Raw genomic sequence first — 25923 nt, 5'->3', positions numbered from 1 at the left:
ATAACCCTTGATTTTTTTTGTAGGGAGCATGATTATCTACAATGGTATTGAAGACATCTGCAAAAAGGCTGAAATACAAATCAGGTTCAGGGATAGATTAAATAAAAGCAAGGTCACTAAAATAAAGATAATGTAAAAAAAAAAAGCCTGTTCACTGAAGTTTTTAGATTTTTTGTATTCTCACATCTCTAACACAAACAACTGGGCAATGGTCACTAATATCTTGTGTGAAGACACCAGTAGAAACATATTTCTCTGGTGTATTCGTTAAAATAAAATCAATCAGAGTTGACTTCGAAGGTTCTTTAGGGTTGGGCCGTGTAGGCTTAGTCACCAGCTTGGTAAGGTTTAGATCATTACACATGTCTTTTAGATTGTCTGAAGCCTGCATTTCCCCGATCATAATTTAGGTCACCCAGGATAAAAACTTCTGATTTAGTAAAATAAGACAAAGAAACTGGTTAAATTCTCAAGTACACAAAGGTTAGCCGAGGGAGGATGGTAGACCCCTATAACAGTTATGGATACATTTTTCCCAAAACAAAGGCTTAAAGATAGCAGCAAACATTTTTTGGGGGCAATGAAAATGGATTTCAGTAAAGTTATTTTTTAATAAGAATGGCCTCTACACCACCTCTACCCTGTCTATCAGCTCTGAACACATAACCTTCAATATTAATATCAGAGTTCAGAATTTCCCCAGAGATCCAAGTTTCAGTCAATACCAGAATTTCCGGATGGATCTGCATAGTGATGTAATCCAGTTCAGATGCATCAACCAATCAAAAGTCCTTTACAATGTTTTAAGTCACAAGGAGTCTCCAACTCAAACAAGCTAGGTCCAATAGGCGGTTGCAGGTCCTGTCTGATGATTGATGTTGATATACAGTGCATTCGGAAAGTATTCAGAACCCTTGACTTTTTACACAATTTGTTACTGTTACAGACATTCTAAAATGGATTAAATATTTGTTTTTCCTTCATCAATCTACACACAGTACCCCATAATGACAAAGCGGAAAATAAAAACATTTACATAAGAATTCAGATCCTTCGCTATGAGATTCGAAAATGAGCTCAGGTGCATCCCGTTTCCATTGATCATCCTTGATTGGAGTCGACCTTAGGTAAATTCAATAGATAGGACATGATTTGGAAAGGCACACACCTGTCTATGTAAGATCCCACAGTTGACAGTACATGACAGAGCAAAAACCAAGCCATGAGGTTGAAGGAATTGTATGTAGAGCTTCAAGACAGGATTGTGTCGAGGCACAGATCTCAGGATGTGTACCAAACAATTTCTGCAGCATTGAAGGTCCCCAAGAACACAGTGGCCTCCTTCATTCTTAAATGGAAGAAGTTTTGAACCACCAAGACTCTTCCTAGAGCTGGCCGCATGGTCAGGGAGGTCACCAAGAACACGGTGGTCACTCTGACAGAGCTCCAGAGTTCCTCTGTGGAGATGGGAGAACCTTCCAGAAGGACAACCATCTCTGCAGCACTCCACCAATCAGGCCTTTATGGTAGAGTGGCCAGACGGAAGCCACTCCTCCGTTAAAAGCACATGACAGCCAGCTTGATATTTGCCAAAAGGCACCTAAAGGACTCAGAACATGAGAAACAAGATTCTCTGGTCTGATGGAACCAAGATTGAACTCTTTGGCCTGAATGCCAAGCGTCACGTCTGGAGGAAACCTGGAACCATCCCTTTGCAATGACGCTCCTCATCCAACCTGATAGCTTGAGAAGAACTGAAGAGAAGAATGGGAGAAACTCCCCACATACAGATGTGCCAAGCTTGTAGCATCATACCCAAGAAGACTCAAGGCTTCAATCGCTGCCAAAGGTGATTCAACAACGTACTTTGTACAGGGCTTTAATACTTATGTAAATGTGATATTTCCGTTATTTAGTTTTAATAAATTAGCAAAAATGTAAAAGAATACTGTTTTTGCTTTGTCATTATGGGGTATTGTGTGTAGATCATGTGGGAATTGTTTTAAAATCAATTTTAGAATAAGGCTGTTACGTAACAAAATGAGACTCGTTTCAGGAAACTAGGCTATGTCGCGTGTCACTACTTCACAGGAGAGCCGTATGAACTTAAACTTTATATTTTTATTAAAATGTGTTTTTGGTGGGTAGAAATGCCTTCTCAAACATGTGAACTTTCATGTTCCTTAATAACAAACTTGTATGCCATCTGTAAATACAAAATAAAATATTTAAATTATGAGCCTAGTTGGTTTAGCCACAGAAAAAGTCAGCAACCTTCCCGCTACCAATGATTGGCTGAGATGATGAGTGGGCTGGACATGCCGCGAGAAGAGTTTGGATTGGTCTGCCATATAGCACGCCGCTGTCCATTTGAGCTGGTCAGTTTGTGTAGGTAATCCTGTCTAACGCTGCTTTTTTTTAATGTATCGCGTTGTAAAACTTAACAAAAGACTCAACTATGCAAGTATCCATTTCAATAGAATGTCATTCCAACACCTGTTTCAGAGCACTCTGGTCTGAGTGTGCCAGAACGCAGAATAACTGATGAATTTATGAATGCTCAACACCGGTTGAATATCGCAGGTGTCAGTAAATGTCAGCAAAAAAAAAGCGTAATTAAATTGTTGCCAGGAGCACAGTTACAGTCACCAACTCTCTGGACAACATGTTAACAGCCTAACCAGCTCTGCTATTGTGAGTGGTCAGAGTTTGGGTGGGGGTTAAAGTTTAAGGTGATTCTTATGGCATTGCACACGGTCAGTATGAACCAGAGTGACTTGATGCCAAACAAGCTGTAAAAACAAAACAGAAACGATACAGGACGTCTTATATAATGAAAGGAGTTGCAGTTTGCCGTGAAGAGTTCATCCATCTATACGGGTAAGAGTCTAGCTACAGTTTCAGATATTATACATTTCTAATTTTGTCAGAAATGTGTTTTCATTGCAAGTTAAAGCTTGCTGTTAGCTAGCTAGCTGACGTTAGATGGCTGGCTCGCTAAATAACATTACGTTTATGATCTGTGTGGAGTAATGTTATCTCAGAATGCCATTTTGGTATTGCTAGTTATAGCCGAATGTTAGCTTGCTAACTAGCTAACATCGAACCTATTCGGTTAACTTTAGCTGGCTATGACAATCGGTTTGTATTGCTAGTACTCTATGATAGGGATTATGGTTCATTGTTTAGCTAGCTAGCTACGTGTCTAAACAAAAGACTCCACTTCGCCAGATGATTACATGACCCATCAAGTTAGCCAGTTGTGTCTGACTGTGATTGCGGCTATCCATTTTATAATAATGGAATTTGCTTATCAGCATCAGTAGAACACGCCTGACTCTCCTCCACCATTCGTACAAGTAGAATGGTCTAATACCTCCCATCAAAAAGAGAGCTGGCCCAAACAAGCAGAGGTTACACCTGAAGCATGAGGACGTGCAGCGAGTGGTGGACTTCAACAACCACCCAGAGGATAATGCAGTAGTATTACCAGGACGCCACCCAGAGGATAATGCAATAGTATTACCAGGACACCACCCAGAGGATAATGCAGTAGTATTACCAGGACACCACCCAGAGGATAATGCAATAGTATTACCATGACGCCACCCAGAGGATAATGCAGTAGTATTACCAGGACACCACCCAGAGGATAATGCAATAGTATTACCAGGACACCACCCAGAGGATAATGCAATAGTATTACCAGGACACCACCCAGAGGATAATGCAATAGTATTACCAGGACACCACCCAGAGGATAATGCAATAGTATTACCAGGACACCACCCAGAGGATAATGCAATAGTATTACCAGGACGCCACCCAGAGGATAACGCAATAGTATTACCAGGACGCCACCCAAAGGATAACGCAATACTATTACCAGGACGCCACCCAGAGGATAATGCAATAGTATTACCAGGACGCCACCCAGAGGATAATGCAATAGTATTACCAGGACGCCACCCAGAGGATAATGCAATAGTATTACCAGGACGCCACCCAGAGGATAACGCAATAGTATTACCAGGACGCCACCCAGAGGATAACGCAATACTATTACCAGGACGCCACCCAGAGGATAATGCAATAGTATTACCAGGACGCCACCCAGAGGATAACGCAATAGTATTACCAGGACGCCACCCAGAGGATAACGCAATACTATTACCAGGACGCCACCCAGAGGATAATGCAATAGTATTACCAGGACGCCACCCAGAGGATAACGCAATAGTATTACCAGGACGCCACCCAGAGGATAACGCAATAGTATTACCAGGACACCACCCAGAGGATAACGCAATACTATTACCAGGATGCCACCCAGGATACCAACACTTTGCCTGAGATTGCTGGTGTGGTGAAGGACATCACTGTGACAGGGGTCAACATCCCACAGCTGGGTTGGACTGGAGGATGGTACAGTGTTGGTGGCAAGTTAATCCCTGTTTTACAGCTTCGATGCTCCTGGACTGGACACAGCTACGAAGAGGCTATGGACATCACATGCCCTGCACCAACGTCAAGGGCAGGACAGAAACAGGCTCTCCGAATATAGATCCCTTGTTCATGCGTGGTTCGGACGGACCAGTCATCAGCACTATCTGCAGTGCCTCTATTGTCATGACTCTCTCCTAACACACACGCCATACGTTGCTGCTACTATTTATTATGCTGCTGCTCAGCCACTTTACCCCTGATTGTTTGCATATAACTACCTCATCTATCACTATTGTTATTGATATTGTTCTTGTACATACTGTATATTATTTTATTGACACTATCTATTTCTGATATTGCTACTAGGCAAGTAACCGTTTGGTTGTACCGTTTACACCTTCTGTAGAGACCCATTCACTTGGCAAGATGTGGCTGGGGGTTATAGCATTTCTTTCACATTACCCATCAACCCCCAAGCCATAAGACTCTTGAACAGTTAATCAAATGCCTACCCGGACTATTTGCATTGTCCCCACCCCAAAAGCAATTTTTACGCTGCTGCTACTCTCTGTTTATTATCCATGCATTGTCACTTTAACTCTACCTACATGTACATATTACCTCAATTACCTTGACTAACCGGTGCCCCCGCACATTGATTCTGTACGGTAACCTCCTGTATATAGCATCCACATTGACTCTGTACCGGAACCCCCTGTATATAGCCTCCACATTGACTCTGTACCAGAACCCTTTGTATATAGCCTCCACATTGACTCTGTACCGGTACCCCCTGTATATAGTCTCCACATTGACACTGTACCGGAACCCCCTGTATATAGCCTCCACATTGACTCTGTACCGTAACACCCTGTATATAGCCTCCACATTGACTCTGTACCGGTAACCCCTGTATATAGCCTCCACATTCACTCTGTACCGGAACCCCCTATATATAGCCTCCACATTGACTCTGTACCAGAACCCCCTGTATATAGTCTCCACATTGACTATGTACCGTAACACCCTGTATATAGCCTCCACATTGACTATGTACCGTAACACCCTGTATATAGCCTCCACATTGACTCTGTACCGTAACACCCTGTATATAACCTCGCTATTATTATTTTATTGTTGCTCCTTAACCTGATGAGGACAGAAGGCGCTGTTTTCACTTTGGGGGAAATTCGTGCCCAATTTAAACGGCCTCGTACTCAATTCTTGCTCGTACAATATGCATATTATTATTACTATTGGATAGAAAACACTCTCTAGTTTCTAAAAACGTTTGAATTTTGTCTGTGAGTAAAACAGAACTCATTTGGCAGCACACTTTCTGACCAGGAAGTGGAAAGTCTGAAATCGATGCTGTGTTCAAGGGCCTGCCTATAAATGGGCATGATACGTATGAATATACTTGCACGTCATACACCTTCCCCTAGATGTCAAGAGGAAGTGAGAGGAGAAATGAGGTGATTATCTTGGTCTGAGATGGAATGAATCCTCTTGGAATGACGTGTCCCCCATTTTCGGTTTTCTGGAAGGCGCGTGGAGGGACCTGTAATTGCCTTCTGAAAAGCTGTCGTTATAGGCGAATACTATTTTCGGCTTTGATTTTATTTGATACATGTCACAATATCATCGTAAAGTATGTTTTTTCAATATAGTTTTATTAGATTATTGAAATTTTTTCGGGACGTTAGGCGTGTTGCTTTGTCTGCATATGTTCAGGAAGGATAGCTTCGCGCCACTTGGCCAGTGTGCTTGCTAATTCAAGAGGGAAAAACGACGTTCTAATACCAAACAAAGACGGTTCTGGACAAAGGACACCTTGTACAACATTCTGATGGAAGATCACCAAAAGTAGGACCCATTTTGTGATGCTATTACATATATCTGTCGAACTGTGTACTAGTAGTTTTGCGCCCAGGTTTTGGCCACTCTCTCGCCATAACCTAAGCCTTATGTCGTAATGAAGATATTTTTAGAATTCTAACACTGCGATTGCATTAAGAACTAGTGTATCTATCATTTCCTATACAACATGTCTTTTTTTGTAATGTTTATGAATAGCTATTTGGTCAGAATAGGTGAGAGTCTAATAGAAATATCCGCACATTCTGGGAAAAATATGCTACGTTAGCATAATGGATAACCACTGATTTCAGCTCTAAATATGCACATTTTCGAACAAAACATAAGTGTATGTATAACCTGATGTTATAGGACTGTCATCTGAGGAAGGTTTATGAAGGTTAGTGAAAATTAATATATTTTGCTGGTTTATTCGCTAACGCTAACGTGCCTATTGCTATCGCTAACGTGCCTTGATGAATGAATGCGGTTGTGTGGTAGGCTATTGTAGTAAGCTAATATAATGCTAAATTGTGTTTTCGCTGTAAAACACTTAAAAAATCGGAAATATTGGCTGGATTCACAAGATGTTTGTCTTTAATTTGCTGTACACCATCGATTTTTCAGAAATGTTTTATGAGGAGGATTTAGATATTTCACGTTGGTCTCTATAATTACTCTGGCTGCTTCGGTGCTATTTCTGACGGTAGCTGTGATGGTAGCAGCAATGTAAAACTGATGTATACCTCAAATATGCAAATTTTTCGAACAAAACCTAGATTTATTGTGTAACATGTTATAGGACTGTCATCTGATGACGTTGTTTCTTGGTTAGTTTGGTTGGTTCTTGGTTAGTTTGGTTGGTTTCGTGCATGCTACCTGTGCTGTGAAAAATGTCTGTCCTTTTTTGTATTTGGTGGTGAGCTAACATAAATATATGTGGTGTTTTCGCTGTAAAACATTAAAAAAATCGGACATGTTGACTGGATTCACAAGATGTGTATCTTTCATTTGCTGTATTGGACTTGTTAACCTTTCACTGCTACCAAACCCGGATCCGGGAGCACCCCCCACAGTAAAAAAGCTGACTAGCATAGCCTAGCATAGCGTCACAAGTAAATACAAGCATCTAAATATCATTAAATCACAAGTCCAAGACACCAGATGAAAGATACAGATCTTGTGAATCCAGCCATCATTTCTGATTTTTAAAATGTTTTACAGGGAAGACACAATATGTAAATCTATTAGCTAACCACGTTAGCAAAAGACACCACTTTTTTTACTCCACCAGTTTTTTACTTCATCAGTAGCTATCACTAATTCGACTAAATAAAGATATATATATAGCCACTAACCAAGAAACAACTTCATAAGATGACAGTCTGATAACATATTTATGGTATAGCATATGTTTTTTTAGAAAAATGTGCATATTTCAGGTATAAATCACAGTTCTACATTGCAGCTGCAATCTGAAATAGCGTTGGAAGCAGCCGGAATAATTACAGAGACCGACGTCAATTACCAAAATACTCATCCTAAAACATTTCTGAAAAATACACAGCATACAGCAAATGAAAGCCCAACATCTTGTGAATCCAGACAATATTTCAGATTTTCTAAGTGTTTTACAGCGAAAACACAATATATCGTTATATTAGCATACCACATGAGCTAACATCACCCCAGCATTGATTCAAGGCAAAAAGCGCGATAACGTTATCACCACCAAAATATATTGATTTTTTCACTAACCTTCTCAGAATTCTTCAGATGACAGTCCTGTAACATCATATTACACAATGCATATAGAGTTTGTTCGAAAATGTGCATATTTAGCATCACAAATCGTGGTTATGCTATGTAATCAGTCAAAACATGGCATGCATTCTGGCCGGCCCCATCTTGGAAGGGCACCTAAGTTTACGATTATTTATCGATTAGATTGACAAAAAAAATACAGGTTGGACAGCTAATGAAAGATGCATTGGTTATTAATGCAACCGCTGATTTAGATTTTTAAAATTAACGTTACTAGACATACAGTGTGCGTTACAGCCAGACTAGTGCCGCAATAATGGCCGAAAAATGCGTTTCCATTTTTCCACATAAATACGGAATAAAATCATAAATAGCTCTTACTTTTGGACGAGCTTCCATCAGAATCTTGGGCAAGGTGTCCTTTTGTCCAAAAGAATCGTTGCTTTGTTGTAAAACGTCCACTTCAACTTCGGAACTAGCAGCTAACAGTAGCTACGTGGCACACACATGTCCAAATCCTCAAACGCAATACTACGAAAATTCCGAAAATAGCGATATACTCGCATAAACTGATATAAATCGGTTTCAAATAACTTCGTTATGATGTTTCTAACACCTATACCGAATTAAATTACAGACGGACATATCTAAGGCCGATAACTGAGCGTTTCAAAATGCTATCCTGAGGTCTTGCGTTGCGTAATGGCGGAAGTCGAAAAGAGAGCGCACCTCGTTCCTTGCCCTTTTATAAGCTCTGAGAAATACGTAGAAACACCATTCCACTTCTCATTGGTTACTGACATCCAGGGGAAGGCGGGTGCAGTTCATTTCGATCCATAGGGCACACACAGAGCTTTAAACTGATCATAGAACAGAGACTATTTTTCTGACCTTCGCATGTCCTGTCATGATTTTCGCTGTAGAAAGAGTTCTGGTTCACCCACAGACATAATTCAAACGGTTTTAGAAACTAGAGATTGTTTTCTATCCAATAGTAATAATAATATGCATATTGTACGAGCAAGAATTGAGTACGAGGCAGTTTAATTTGGAGACGCAAAATGTCGAAGTTGAAACAGCACCCCCTGTAGTGACATTAATGTGTGAAAGTTAAATATTTCAAAAAAATATTTTTTGAATTTCGCGCTCTGCCTTTTCAGTGGAATGTGGGAGGAGTTCCGCTAGCGGAACGCCGGGGCTTCTTTCTTAAAACTGAATTGTTGGTTAAGGGCTTTCACTGTAAGGTCTATACTTGTTGTATTCGGCGCATGGGACAAATAACATTTGATTTGATTTTAGACAAGTGTGTCTGGATTTACATCATCTAATATTTATAAAATATTTTTATCTGGACACTTCCTGTTTACATGGAATTTTTCCTTATTGTAGGCTACTACTTTTATCACTTTTAGTCTTAATCTTTACTACACTACTCACTGTTTAGTACATGACCTCACATGTGAATCCTTAAGGAGATGGGTGGGGCTAAAGCTTAAGAGGGTGTGAACGATGCTGAATGGGTGGAGCTAAAGAAGAGCTCTCCAGTAGGTACCAAAATATTCAAAGGCCATTTTCTCAAAAAGTGCATTTACAAGTTTATCAACTTTCAAAGCATAATTACTTTCCCATTGTTCCTTCAAATGCAGTTTATGATATACCCTTTTGTAGCTCTGAGTCTCTACTTTTATCCAATGTAGTAAAAAACACAATTTAAAATTTTGCTACATAAGACCGATTTGAGCCAGTCAGTCACAAATGTGGAAAAAGTCAAAGGGTCTGAAGACTTTCCAAATAAACTGTAACACTTTTTCAACCTTGTTGAGTAAAATGTAATTGATTTGAATTGAAAGAGAGAAGAGCGTAAGAGAGAGAAAGAAAGGAGAAGACAGAGGGAGAGAGGTAGAGGAGAGGGGAGGAGGATGTTTCTTCACCCAAGCGTTCCCTCCTCAAGGACAGAAGGTCGAGGAGAGACTAATGCTTGGTGGCAGCTCAGTCAACTGGTGAATTCATATAGGCAAACAGTACAGCACAGCACAGCAGTAATAAGGAAAACTCTATACAGCCAAGCATCCAGCCAGCGGACTTGTAACCCCACTGAGACTGAACTCTGGAGTCTGATGTGGTCTCTTCATGCAACATGCACACGTAAGGCTGAGAGTTTATGAAGGGGGGGTATACAATCCTGTGGGTCCTCGTGCAGCACGTGTAGGTATGAGAGATAACAGTCCTGTGGATCCTCGTGCAGCACGTGTAGGTATGAGAGATAACAGTCTTGTGGGTCCTCGTGCAGCACGTGTAGGTATGAGAGATAACAGGGGGTGACTGAATCCATATAAGAAACACTCTGGGGAAACACTTTGAGAAAAGTCAAATCAAATCAAAATCAAATCACATTGTATTGGTCACATACACGTGATTAGCAGATGTTATTGGTCACATACACGTGATTAGCAGATGTTATTGCGGGTGTAGCGAAATGTTTGTGCTTCTAGATCTGACAGTGCAGAAATATCTACACACAAATCTAAGTAGGAATAAATTAAGACTATATACATATGGGCGAGCGATGTCAGAGCGGAACGGACTAAGATACTGTAGAATAGTATAGAAAAAGCCAGCACCAAGAGGGTCAACTGCCTTTTCAGGATAAGCTTACTACAAATGAAATAGAACTCCTGCCAGCACCACTGAATGTACCCAGCAGAGAACCGTGCTGAGATGCCCTGCTGTGGGTCTGGACTCTGGAGTAAGTGTTTTCTTCCATTGCAACAGGGGGGGGGGTCACTGTCTCTGATGTTATCAGGATCAGGGACAGACCTTGGGTTTAATCTTATAACAAGACCACCACGCTGGAGTCGATATGCTTCTCTTTTTTTTACGGAGTAAATGGAGCTTGGGTTATCTGTGGAAGAAACTGTATTGTAGTCATTGGGTTATCTGTGGAAGAAACTGTATTGTAGTCATTGGGTGGTCGCAGTGAATCGGCTTCATTGTCTCCCATGTAATGAGTTGTTGAGCGGAAAAAGCATGAGCTGATGCACATCCGAAGATATTGGAGAGGTGATGAGTAACGGAACAGTAAACTGTGTAGAAAGAAAGAAAGAAAGGAAAATAAAGGAAGTTACACACTACAGTGTATATATATGCTCCCAACTATTTAATGGGTAAAGAGAAAATATATATTTTGAAAGGACAGTGTATTGACCACAGCCATATGCAGGAGTCCTTTGTGTCAGGTTACTTTCCCTGCTAAAAGGTTGCACGTAACGTTATGCACCAATGCTCTTGTGGCATGAAATGTGCCCTTTCTCTCCTGTGAAAATAGCTAAATGTCAGTTCTGGTCTCTCCTCCCTTATACTTTCCTGAAGACATAGAGTCCTGAAGACATAGAGGACTGAAGACATAGAGGCCTGAAGACATAGTCCTGAAGACATAGAGGACTGAAGACATAGTCCTGAAGACATAGAATCCTGAAGACATAGAATCCTGAAGACATAGAATCCTGAAGACATAGAATCCTGAAGACATAGAATCCTGAAGACATAGAATCCTGAAGACATAGAATCCTGTTGTCAAAAACTAGATCACTACACTCTCACACTGGGATATTTCACAGTGACACTACTGTGTGTGTGTGTGTGTATGTGTGTGTGTGTGTGTGTGTGTGTGTGTGTGTGTGTGTGTGTGTGTGTGTGTGTGTGTGTGTGTGTGTGTGTGTGTGTGTGTGTGTGTGTGTGTGTGTGTGTGTGTGTGTGTGTGTGTGTGTGTCTACCTGAGGCAGAAACAGAGGGCTGTGTCCCCTGAGTTTCACTGGGCATCACGTCCCGAGGTAAGGAGAAAATAACCCCACCAACCTCCCAAAAACTAAAGAAAGACAACATCTTCTCTTTCCCTCGGAGGCTGGCTGCTGAGGGTGAAAGTTACGAGGGGTTTCCCACACTCAACACTCTTCCTACACAACGGCCGTGTCGCAAATGGAACCCTATTCCTTATGTTGTGTACTACTAGTAGTGCACTATTTAGGGGATAATGTGTCATTTGGGAAACATCCACTGCCCACACAAGGTGCCTGTCCACATTACTCTTCTGTTCTTGATGCCAGGGTGTAACAGCACCCTGAGGTAGTACCCTTTACCCTTGTCTGACTGGCAGACACAGCCCCATTTCACACTCACACACACATGGACACACACACACGGACTCACACAGACACACACATGGACACACACACACGGACTCACACAGACACACACATGGACACACACACACGGACTCACACAGACACACACATGGACACACACACGCGGACACACACGGACTCAGACAGACACACACACAGGGACACACACACCTCAACAATGTCAGCAGCAGGCTGTCTGTTATACAGACAGACAAAAGGACTGCCCTGGCATGTGTGGTTTGTAAAAATGTAAATGTAAAATTCAAGGCACCACTACTTTTCATTTTATACCTCTGAATAGTAATACTAATATAAAACTCTGAATAGTAATACTAATATAAAAACTCTGAGTAGTAATACTAATATAAAAACACTGAAAAGTAATACTAATATAAATACTATGGCAATAATAATATCAATAATGTGTTAGTAATAATAATATAAATACTCTGAATAGTAATAATAATATAATTACTTGTTTACTAATAATATAAATGATATGCTAATAATACTATACATACTCCGAATAGTACTACCACCATACATACTCGGGTAGTAATAATACTACCAATGTTTTGTTAGGGATAATACTATAAATACTATGTCAGTGATACTAGATATATTAATACTCTGTTAATAATAATACTATAAATACTATGGCGGTGATACTAGTAATATTAATACTATGTTAATACTAAAACTATAAATACTATGTCAGTGATACTAGTAATATTAATACTCCGGCAATAATAATACTATGAATACTATGTCAGTGATACTAGTAATATTAATACTCTGTTAATAATAATACTATGAATACTATGTCAGTGATACTAGTAATATTAATACTCCGGTAATAATAATACTATGAATACTATGTCAGTGATACTAGTAATATTAATACTTTGTTAATAGTAATACTATAAATACTATGTCAGTGATGCTAGTGATATTAATACTATGTTAATAATAATACTATAAATACTATGTCAGTGATGCTAGTGATATTAATACTATGTTAATAATAATACTATAAATACTATGTCAGTGATGCTAGTAATATTAATACTATGTTAATAATAATACTATAAATACTGTGTTAATAATAATAGCACTAATGTGTTAGAAATAATAATATAAATACTCTGAAAAGCAAATATACCATAAATACTATGTTAGTGATAATAATATAAATACTCTGAAAAGCAAATATACCATAAATACTATGTTGGTGATAATAATATAAATACTCTGAAAAGCAAATATACCATAAATACTATGTTGGTGATAATAATATAAATACTCTGAAAAGCAAATATACCATAACTACTATGTTAGCGATAATAATAGCAATGCTCTGTTAAAAATAATACTATAAATACCCAGGTAATAATAATACTATAAATACTCTGTTAGTAATACTAAATATACATAGTCTTGATAATAATGCCATGCATACTCTGTTAGTAATAATAAATATACATACTCTTGATAATAATGCTATGCATACTCTGTTAGTAATAATAAATATACATACTCTTGATAATAATGCTATGCATACTCTGTTAGTAATACTATAATTGCTCTGTTAGTAATACTACTATAAATACTATGTTGGTGATAATAAAACTGAATACTCTTGATAATAATAATAGCAATACTCTGTTGGTAATAATAATATAATTACTTTGTTAGTAATACTAATATAAATACTCGGAATAGTAATATGGTAATAATACTACACTGTACAAACATATATTCTTTCCGATTTTTCCAACATTGCTGGTTTTTCCAACCAATTTGTTTACATCCCTGTTAGTGAGTATTTCTCCTTTGCTGATTGAACAACACAATCATTACACAGGTGCACTTTGTGCTGTGGACAATAAAAGGCCACTCTAAAATGTGCAGTTTTGTCACACAACACAATGCCACAGATGCCTCAAGTTTTGAAGGAGCAGTGCAATTGGCATGCTGACTGTAGGAATGTCTATCATCTCTGTTACCAGATCATTTTATGTTAATTTATATACCATAAGCTACATTGTTTTAGAAATGTTTACAGCACGTACAACAGGACTCACAAACGCTGACCACGTGTAACCACACCGGCCCAGGATCTCCAGATCCGGCTTCTTCACCAGCGGGGATTGTCTGAGACCAGTCACCCGGACAGCTGATGAAACGGAGAAGTATTTCTGACTTGAATTAAGGCCCTTTTTGTTGGGAAAGAAATGTCATTCTGATTGGCTAGCCTGGCTCCCCAGTGGGTGGGCCTGACTCCCCGGTGGGTGGGCCTGGCTCCCCGGTGGATGGGCCTGGCTCCCCGGTGGGTGGACCTGGCTCCCCAGTGGGTGGGCCCCTATATGAAATCCATAGATTAGGGCCTAATGAATTTATTTAAATTTATTGATTTCCTTATATGAACTGTAACTCTGTAAAATCTTAGAAATTGTTGCATGTTGCATTTATATTTTTATTCAGTATAGATATAAATATATTACATTTGAAATAATAAATTATTAATATATTTATATTAAAAATGTATTATTTCAAATGTAAAAGAAAAGTAGCTTCGACATGTATACTTGTCTGAAATGGATGTACTTTACTCATTCAAATGGCAAAAACAGAACAGAACAATGCACACTCTACTAAATAATAAACCACAGATACTTATACTGTCATCATGATATGTGGAGTTATACTGTCATCATGACATGTGAAGTTATACTGTCATCGTGACCTATGAAGTTATACTGTCGTCATGACATGTGAAGTTATACTGTCATCATGACATGTGAACTTATACTGTCATCATGACATGTGAAGTTATACTGTCATCGTGACCTATGAAGTTATACTGTCATCATGACATGTGAAGTTATACTGTCATCGTGACCTATGAAGTTATACTGTCATCATGACATGTGAAGTTATACTGTCATCATGACAAGTTATTCTGTCATCATGACATGTGAAGTTATACTGTCATCATGACATATGAAGTTATACTGTCATCATGACATGTGAAGTTATACTGTCATCATGACATGTGAAGTTATACTGTCATCATAACATATGAAGTTATACTATCATCATGACCTATGAAGTTATACTGTCATCATGCCATATGAAGGTATACTGTCATCATGACCTATGAAGTTATACTGTCATCATGACATGTAAAGTTATACTGTCATCATGACCTATGAAGTTACACTGTCATCATAACATGTGAAGTTATACTGTCATCTTGGCATGTGAAGTTATACTGTCATCATGACCTATGAAGTTATACTGTCATCATGACCTATGAAGTTATACTGTCATCATGACATGTAAAGTTACACTGTCATCATGACCTATGAAGTTATACTGTCATCATGACATGTGAAGTTATACTGTCATCATAACATATGAAGTTATACTGTCATCATGACCGATGAAGTTATACTGTCATCATGACATGTGAAGTTATACTGTCATCATGACCGATGAAGTTATACTGTCATCATGACACGTGAAGTTATACTGTCATCATAACATATGAAGTTATACTATCATCATGACCTATGAAGTTATACTGTCATCATGCCATGTGAAGGTATACTGTCATCATGACCTATGAAGTTATACTGTCATCATGACATGTAAAGTTATACTGTCATCATGACCTATGAAGTTATACTGTCATCGTGACAAGTTATACTGTCATCATGACAAGTTATACTGTCATCGTGACATGTTATACTGTCATCATGATAAGTTATACTGTCATCGTGACAAGTTATACTGTCATCATGACATGTGAAGGTATACTGTCATCGTGACAAGTTATACTGTCATCATGACAAGTTATACTGTCATCATGACATGTGAAGTTATACTGTCATCATGACCGATGAAGTTATACTGTCATCATGACACGTGAAGTTATACTGTCATCATAACATATGAAGTTATACTATCATCATGACCTATGAAGTTATACTGTCATCATGCCATGTGAAGGTATACTGTCATCATGACCTATGAAGTTATACTGTCATCATGACATGTAAAGTTATACTGTCATCATGACCTATGAAGTTATACTGTCATCGTGACAAGTTATACTGTCATCATGACAAGTTATACTGTCATCGTGACATGTTATACTGTCATCATGATAAGTTATACTGTCATCGTGACAAGTTATACTGTCATCATGACATGTGAAGGTATACTGTCATCGCGACAAGTTATACTGTCATCATGACAAGTTATACTGTCATCATGACATGTGAAGTTATACTGTCATCGTGACAAGTTATACTGTCATCATGACAAGTTATACTGTCATCATGACATGTGAAGTTATACTGTCATTGTGACAAGTTATACTGTCATCATGACATGTGAAGGTATACTGTCATCGTGACAAGTTATACTGTCATCGTGACATGTTATACTGTCATCATGACATGTGAAGGTATACTGTCATCGTGACATGTTATACTGTCATCATGACATGTTATACTGTCATCGTGACAAGTTATACTGTCATCATGACCTATGAAGTTATACTGTCATCGTGACATGTTATACTGTCATCATGACATATGCAGAGTGGAGTAGTGGGACTGGATTAGCATCAAGGCCTCAGAACAACATGAAGACACTGTGTGAATGAGATGTGCAGAGTGGAGTAGTGGGACTGGATTAGCATCAAGGCCTCAGAACAACATGAAGACACTGTGTGAATGAGATGTGCAGAGTGGAGTAGTGGGACTGGATTAGCATCAAGGCCTCAGAACAACATGAAGACACTGTGTGAATGAGATGTGCTGCTGCTAATACGGTACCCAGTTACAATGAAACAACTGATTTAGACTGACGCATGAGAGGAGCAGGAAAGTACTACACAGAAAACTGCTTCCTGAAATCGAGGGGAAAACATCACAGTGATAACCCTGTAAACACAAGGCATTGGTATAGTGATGGAATGGGTTTGTGTTTCGCTGCTGCCAACACGTGGAGACATTAGCTGGGTAATGAACCTGCAAACAGCTGTGTATCTGTAGGGATGAGTTCATATCAGTGAGTTTTCTATCAGTGAAACAATAACGAAAAAGGGGAAATGTTTCTCTGTATATCTCTGGGGTGCATTGGGATACGCTGGATGACAACTGATGATTTCCCATTAGAAATGTAATGTCCCCATAACCCGGTGACTATTGCAACCCCTGTAGGCCTGTGTGCAGGCTTAATGCCCATGTTGATACGCTGGCTGACAAGCAATGCTTTCCCATTAAAATGTAAATGTTATTCCCATGTCTAGGCCCGTGTATTCCCATGTCTGTATTCCCATGTCTAGACCTGTGTATTCCCATTTCTAGGTCTGTGTATTCCCATGTCTGTATTCCCATGTCTAGGCCTGTCTATTCCCATGTCTGTATTCCCATGTCTAGGCCTGTGTATTCCCATGTCTCGGTCTGTGTATTCCCATGTCTGTATTCCCATGTCTAGGCCTGTGTATTCCCATGTCTCGGTCTGTGTATTCCCATGTCTGTATTCCCATGTCAGTATTCCCATGTCTTTATTCCCGTGTCTGCATTTCCGTGTCTGTATTCCCGTGTCTGTATTCCCGTGTCTGTATTCCCGTGTCTGTATTCCCGTGTCAGTATTCCCGTGTCTGCATTTCCGTGTCTGTATTCCCGTGTCTGTATTCCCATGTCTGTATTCCCGTGCCTGTATTCCCGTGTCTGTATTCCCGTGTCTGTATTCCCGTGTCTGTATTCCCGTGTCTGCATTCCCGTGTCTGTATTCCCGTGTCTGTATTCCCGTGTCTGTATTCCCGTGTCTGGATTCCCATGTCTGTATTCCCATGTCTGTATTCCCATGTCTGTATTCCCGTGTCTGTATTCCCGTGTCTGTATTCCCGTGTCTGGATTCCCATGTATGTATTCCCATGTCAGTATTCCCATGTCCAGGTCTGTGTGTGTAAATCTGGTGATGTTTCTATGTACCTTTTAACAGGGAGTCCCATTGAGACGAAGGTCTCTTTTGTAAGGGAGCCCTGCATCTTACAATTACACAATCAATTCCACATAGGAAATTCACCACAATATAAAAATACTAAGAGAATATAAAACTGGTGTGTACTAATTGATAATTGAAATATGCCATTTGTGATTGATATGAACACAACAGCAATTGGTTCAGGTAGGCAGGCCCTGACTATGGTCTCCCTATCGTGGCATTTCAAAATGTAATATGCGCAGAACTCTGAATGTCCGGGATATTGGGTGTATTCAGTGAAATGAATACAGAACGTTTCGCCCTAGTGAACACGGCCAAAATACGAGAGAGCAGAGGACGCACAGCGGTGCTGTGGTGGTACAGAGCACCGTGCCGTATGAATGTCCCACAATGCTGTGCACTACTAGCCACACGGTCAGAATATGAGAGCAGTGGAGCGGTGCTGTACAAGGAGGGACCTGGCACCTTTCAGCACCGAGCCCTGCTGAAGCCATGTGGACGCTAGCCGAGCTGGGAAAAGGGAAGGAGATTTCCTTTTCAGCACAACACATTGCTGCTAAACCACTGTTGCTGCAGCCAGATGTGTTCTAACAGTGTAGATATCGATGTGAGACAGCAAACTTCAAAACAAACATCTTTAAACCTCAACTTGGTGTCTCCAAATCATTTTGTATTCACTATTTTCCTTTTTTTTTTTCTTTTTTTTTTTTTTACATTTATTTAACCAGGAAAATCCCATTGAGACCCAGAGTCTCTTTTTCAATGGAGACCTGGCCAAGAAGGCAGCAACAATCAATACATTACAGAACTACAACAATACCACATGATCCAGCCTAAAAAAAAGCATTTACACTCCTCTGTAACAGAGTCTCCCATCAATATTTTAAATGAATTCAGTGGCACTAACATATCTAGATGAAGCATGGATTGTAGATTATTCCATGCCTCTGGTGCACAAGAAGAGAAGGCAGTCTTGCCTAATACTGTAAATGTCCTGGTGATTTCTAAGTAGCAACCACCTAGCAGACCGGGTATGGTAACTACCTGGTGGTGAAAGAGACCAGACTACTAGATACAGATGTTTTACATCAATGTATCTGCATACCAGCATTACACAACTTTACAGGAAATGTGTTTTTCCTGTAGCATGTCCAGCATCACACACGTCTCAAACACTTGAGGGCGAAGAACACATACCAGCAATAGTGTGTTGACATCAATTCCTAAAAGGTATGGATCTCATTTTTTATTTATATCGGGTGTAAATTCTGTCCATTATGGAATCTGAAATATCTGCGAGAACAACATAATTCGCTCCATGTGATTGTGACTTTGGTAACAGAGCAGACAGCAAGTACAGAGTTTCTCTCTCTCTCTCTCTCTCTCTCTCTCTCTCTCTCTCTCTCTCTCTCTCTCTCTCTCTCTCTCTCTCTCTCTCTCTCTCTCTCTCTCTCTCTCTCTCTCTCTCTCTCTAATGTTTGTCTGTTTTATTCTCACCACTCACCTGAAACAGACGTAATATGTTCGCCACCATGATCGATACAGAACTCGCTGAAGCTCCTATCACTCCCACAACTTTCTCTGGCTTGACAAACACTGGCGGTTCACCGTTAGTACACCTCACGTCCGAAGTGTCTTTTTGTATGAGTGCCTGCACAAAAGTCAGGGACTGTTCGAGAGCATAGGTGTCCCTCGAACACGTATCCAGGACCCGGGCACCTAGGGTGACATTGGGAAGAAGATCGTCATCACTGTTGATTTGGTCCAAGGCGTACATCATAGCTTCGAGACGATGGATCCCGTTCTCTTTCTTGATGTCCCCACACGGTTCCCCCGGGATCCCCCGGGCGTGCACAGGGAAGAGACCACCAAGGGTCAGGTCTCCCTCCATTCTTATGGAATGCGGTGCGTAAATTTCCTGCGATGCTGTAAGATCAAATAGAGCTTTCATCACCCACAACACACGCCACGTAAAGTAGGGTTTGTTCAGTTGCAGAACCACACCACCACCATGCCTTAGCCTGGCCATGGTCTCTCTCTATCTTTCTCTCCCTCCTACCTCCTCCGACTTCGATTCAGAAAAAAAGACCAGATTCACCGAGGCACTTTGTATTATACTTCTATGAAATCAAGGTGATGCAACGTCCAAAGTAAGTCCATGTGTAGAAAAAAAATGGCAGGTGAGAAAGGTGTGCAGATTATTCCAGTATAGGCTACCGCCGGTTTTACCAATGCCTCGTTCCTTCTAAATGAGCGCACAACTGCCGAGAAGCACAGTACCGTTCACACAGTCGCTTGTTGCTTGGACACCCATTCCGGGTTTTTGAATTTGAGTCGATATTCAATAAAGAACACCAACCATTGTAGGAAGAATGTAAACGCTACTAATCATAACTCATTTCATACAGAGCGTACGAGGAAGTGCCGTTGATATTCCGCCGTTGAAAATCGTGAATCACCACCAAGCTCTCACAGTGCACTGATGTCATGCTTCCACAACGAATACCTAAACACTAATGAAGAGTTTGAAAACCAAGGCGACAATCAACGAATCTTCAAGAAATAGAACACCGAAAAGTTTTTTGTTTTTGTTTTAATTCACAAGTAGTCCATCACAGGAGCACACAGCGTGATGATAACGGAATTGCGTTCTGACTAGATCCAGCTAGGCGTAGCTGAGTCTCCCGTTTCATTCAAATGCGGCTGAATCTTTGGTGAAAGTAATCTCTTTTCCGTTGTTGGTCTCTTAGAAATGCCTCACTTGGAGGGAGAGGAGCGGAGACAATACACGTATCTCCCACTGAGCGCTAACGGAGGGAATGATGCCTGCTCTCTCTCTCTCTCTCCCTCTTGCTCTCTCTCTCGTACTCTCATTCTCTCGCTCTTTCTCGCTCTCTCAATTCAATTCAGAGGCTTTATTGGTATGGGAAGCGTGTTTACATAGCCAAAGCAAATGCAAAAAATTAAACATAACGGAAAAAAAAGCTACAAAGCAAATGAATCAAATCAAAGACAAAATGAATCAGACACTACCAGTATACATTATATACACAAAAAGGTTTCAAGAGAATAAAGTTTAAAATATTACATTATTAGCGGTTATAAATGTAGTACAGTCTAACATTTAACAATACAGTGTTGTGACAATGTGCCAATAGTAGAATGTACATTGGTGTTTCTGACCTACTGGTTTAACTGTTCTTGTGGCAGCAGGTCACACATCTTGCTGCTGTGATGTCACACTGTGATGTCACACTGTGATGTCACACTGTGATGTCACACTGTGGTATTTCACCCAATAGATATGGGAGTTTATCAACATTTGATATGTTTTGGAATTATTTCTGGATCTGTTTAATCTGAGGGAAATATGTGTCTCTAATATGGTCCAACATTTGTCAGGAGGTTAGGAAGTGCAGCTCAGTTTCCAAATCATTTTGTGGGCAGGTTTACTACAGTCTCTCTCAATAGCAAGGCTATGATCATTGAGTCTGTAGTCAAATGTTTTCTTAGTCTTGGGTCAGTCAAAGTGGCCAGGTATTCTGCCACTGTGTTCTCTGTTTAGAGCCAAATAGCATTCCAGTTTGCTCTGTTTTTTGGTTGATTGGTTCCAATAGCAGTTCTCTTTTTGATTTCTTATTATTTGGTTGGGTGTAATTTCTCTCTCTCTCTCTGTCTCTCTCGTTCCCTCTCTTGTTCTCTCTCTCTCTCGCTCTCTCGCTCTCTCGCTCTCTCAATTCAATTCAATTCAAGGGGCCTTATTGGCATGGGAACATATGATAACATTGCCATAGCAAGTGAGGTAGATAATATACAAAAGTGAAAAAAACTCTTTAGAGAGAGATAGAGAGAAAGAGAGAGAGAGACAGAGAGAGAGAGAGAGAGAGAATGAGAGAGAGAACGAGAGAGACATAGAGAGAGAGAAAGAGACAGAGAGAGAGAGAAAGAGACAGAGAGAGAGAGAGAGAGAACGAGAGAAAGAATGAGAGAGACAGAGAGAAAGAGACAGAGAGAGAGAGACAGACATAGAGAGAGAGAGAGAGAGACAGACATAGAAAGAGAGAGAGAGAAAGAGAGCGACAGAGAGAGAGAAAGAGTGAGAGAGAGAGAAAGAGCGAGAGACAGAACGAGAGAGAGAAAGAAAGAGAGCGACAGAGAGAGAGAAAGAGTGAGAGAGAGAAAAAGAGAGACAGAGAACATTGGAACGGGCATTATCAAGTCTACTGCCTATTTGTCTTTTCAACCCAGAGGCTGGTTCTTTGATCAGGAGAAATGGGTAATAAAAATCGATGTTAGGAATCTATAATGATTACGCTTGTGTAGCCTGGGCTACCAGGGAAAACCTGATGTACCATACAGTGTTTGTTGAGCGTAGGAGGCTACCTAATTCTGTTGCAGCTTTATTCAAGCTATTGCCGACTATGCAAGCATGCATGGTTGCTATATTTCAGAGATGTGGCTTCTCTGGTCTACCAGTTTACAAATGAGTCACAAGGAAATACGGAATTATAGGGAATGTGAGCGATCCTGACGCAACACAATTCATTAATAGAATGATTTTGTTCTACAAAGTGTTACAGCTTTATACAAGCTATTTCCGACTATGCACACACACACACACACACACACGTCACTGATTCCATTATTTAAAAACTATATATATTTATTCCCCATGCTTTGTTGTTATTTTCTAGTTGAAACAAGGAAAGATGATTTTTGACTATTTTTTGCGGGCGGTATTACTGCTTGTTATGCACTGTAGTTTGATAATGCCCCTTAACAAGTATCAGATAGACTACAGAGAAAAACCCAGACACCCAGAAGATAATCTTAGAAACATGCAATCTGTCCATAATGTACAAGAAGATGGTCCTGTCTTAGTTTACAAAGGATCATAAGTACTCTACACACATAATGACATACTTTAGCATAATCGTCCAGTATGCTTAAGTAACTCTGCACCAACAGGTAATGAAGAACTCACACTATTTTTTACCTTTTCAATTATGTCACCTTTGTTGCCAACACAACTGATTTCAAGCAGTATTAAAAATCAAATTTTACCTCACTCTTCAAATCGTGATATAATGTCTTGCTCTTGGCATCTAATCAAGGAATATTAATTCGTATCTGCAGCAGTTGAGCGTTCAATTACAATGTATATTGGAAACCAGGTTTTCAATAGAAAGGTTAAAGGAGCTTGGGGAAATCCTACTTTTTTAACCGGGGCACTAATTTAACGCATAACTTAAGAACATAAGAACCCTTCTGGATCGGTGGCTGACATTTTCCAGCATAAAATGAAATGTATCCCATTATTAATCGTGAGAATATCTCAAGGAAAACCATCAGTTCTCTTGGTAGACTTTACGGAGCTTAATCAGTTGGCTCCACACAGAAACGTGATTGTTGGATTCCAGACACTAAAACACTATTGTAGTTTCTGAAAGCATGGTTCTTGTGAGAAATGCTTTTTTTTGGGTGGGGGGGGGTGCCACAATCTCTCTGGTGATAAGGGTAAGGGAATGGTGTTGAAAAACACATTGATGTGCTGAAACTGTTGGAATACCATCAGGGATGGAATTTAAGCAATTTCGGGGCAATAACTTTTCAGACCGGGCCAGGAGAAAAAATGTCCAACTTGCCACCGGCTAGTGAAATTCTGATATTTCAAATACTATGTGACCCGTTTCAAGATGCTAGGCGTATGTCGTAATTCACTACTTCACAGGAGAGGCATTTGAAAAAAAAAATATATATATATTAAAAATAATAGCGTAAATGCTTTATGGAATTTAATGTACCTTAATGACACACTTGTCGGCCCTCTGTAAATACAAATAACATTGTTAAATTACAAATCCTAGTTGGTTTAGCCACGGAAAAATACAGGAACCTTCCCGCTAGCCATGATTGGCTGAGATAATGGGTGGGCTGGACATGACGAGAGATGAGATCTGATTGGTCTGCCATGTAGAATGCTTCTGTCTCTAAAATGAGCTGCTCAGTATGCGTATAATCCTTTCTACCTCAGCTTTTATTTTGAAAAATATCACGAAAGAAGTGAAAAAGATTTGGTACTGCTCTCAACATTGCTGCCCTCAAGTTAATAGCACTATCGACAACATTAGTGGAAAAAAAGTTGTGATGGACTACTTTCTAGAGGACCATCATGCCATGCTGAATCTCTCCGACTCTGAAAATTAATCAAACAATGAGGAAATCCCTGATTTAGGTAAAAACAGTTCCATTGAACCAGACGTTGTAGAGTCTTCCGATGACCGTGATGGGGAAGACACAACGATCAAAAGGGAACCATGGTACCCTCCCAGAAGCTTGGCTGGGGCATAAAACCCGCAAATTCAGACCAACTAAGAGGTGGAATGGGTTCGCACTCAAAGCTTACTTCTTTATTCTTTTTTTAATTTTTATTATTTTTACTGCATCAGGGATAGTGTACAGAGACATTTTGGCTTTACGGCCTTCTTCAGTGTCTAGGTACAATTGTATTTTAATTCCAAACAGCATTTGTAGAGAACAATTGATGAGCAGCAGGTGCTTCTAATCAGGGTTGCCATTCACATGCCAATCAGGGATGTGGCTTTTCTGGTCTACCTGCATACAAATTAGTCACAAAGAAATACAGACTTCTAATGTATGGGAGTGATCCCGACGCAACACAATTCATTAAATAGAATGATTTTGTTCTATAAAGTGTCTCTCAACTGGCAAAGTGATATATTGATGTGTAATAGTGGATTTATGTTCTTCAAGGTGTACTTTAAAGGCTAGGGAATTTTTCCAATAAAAATCTCATCACAAGAACACTGTAACATATAAACTACTTCTTTAGTAGTACAAGTTGTACATGTACTTTGTATCATAGTCTGAGGGCATAAAACGTTACAACATGTCTTTATGGTGCTACTAGAGGTACAGGATCTACAGGGGAAACATCCTGATGGTGCTACTAGAGGTACAGGATCTACAGGGGAAACATCCTGATGGTGCTACTAGAGGTACAGGATCTACAGGGAAACATCCTGATGGTGCTACTAGAGGTACAGGATCTACAGGGGAAATATCCTGATGGTGCTACTAGAGGTACAGGATCTACAGGGGAACCATCCTGATGGTGCTACTAGAGGTACAGGATCTACAGGGGAAACATCCTGATGGTGCTACTAGAGGTACAGGATCTACAGGGGAAACATCCTGATGGTGCTACTAGAGGTACAGGATCTACAGGGGAAACATCCTGATGGTGCTACTAGAGGTACAGGATCTACAGGGGAAACATCCTGATGGTGCTACTAGAGGTACAGGATCTACAGGGGAAACATCCTGATGGTGCTACTAGAGGTACAGGATCTACAGGGGAAACATCCTGATGGTGCTACTAGAGGTACAGGATCTACAGGGGAAACATCCTGATGGTGCTACTAGAGGTACAGGATCTACAGGGGAAACATCCTGATGGTGCTACTAGAGGTACAGGATCTACAGGGAAACATCCTGATGGTGCTACTAGAGGTACAGGATCTACAGGGGAAACATCCTGATGGTGCTACTAGAGGTACAGGATCTACAGGGGAAACATCCTGATGGTGCTACTAGAGGTACAGGATCTACAGGGGAAACATCCTGATGG

General features: G+C 40.1%; 1 protein-coding gene across 1 annotated transcript in view; it reads right to left on the bottom strand.

The window, feature by feature from the left end:
• Positions 1-21098, bottom strand: part of LOC139553201 (metabotropic glutamate receptor 7-like) — a 420178-nt gene extending 399080 nt beyond the window's left edge. Inside the window, exon 1 of the mRNA XM_071365256.1 lies at positions 19777-21098. Within this exon, the coding sequence (XP_071221357.1) occupies positions 19777-20301 (525 nt within the window). The 5' untranslated portion in view covers positions 20302-21098. The remainder of the gene's footprint in view (positions 1-19776) is intronic.
• Positions 21099-25923: the final 4825 nt, after the last annotated feature.

This window comes from Salvelinus alpinus, chromosome 2 (assembly GCF_045679555.1).
Source record: "Salvelinus alpinus chromosome 2, SLU_Salpinus.1, whole genome shotgun sequence".
In the NCBI taxonomy this organism is placed as follows: Eukaryota; Metazoa; Chordata; class Actinopteri; order Salmoniformes; family Salmonidae; genus Salvelinus; species Salvelinus alpinus.
The sequence above is the reverse complement of the archived record's forward strand: the minus strand, read 5'-3'. Positions and strand labels throughout refer to the sequence as shown.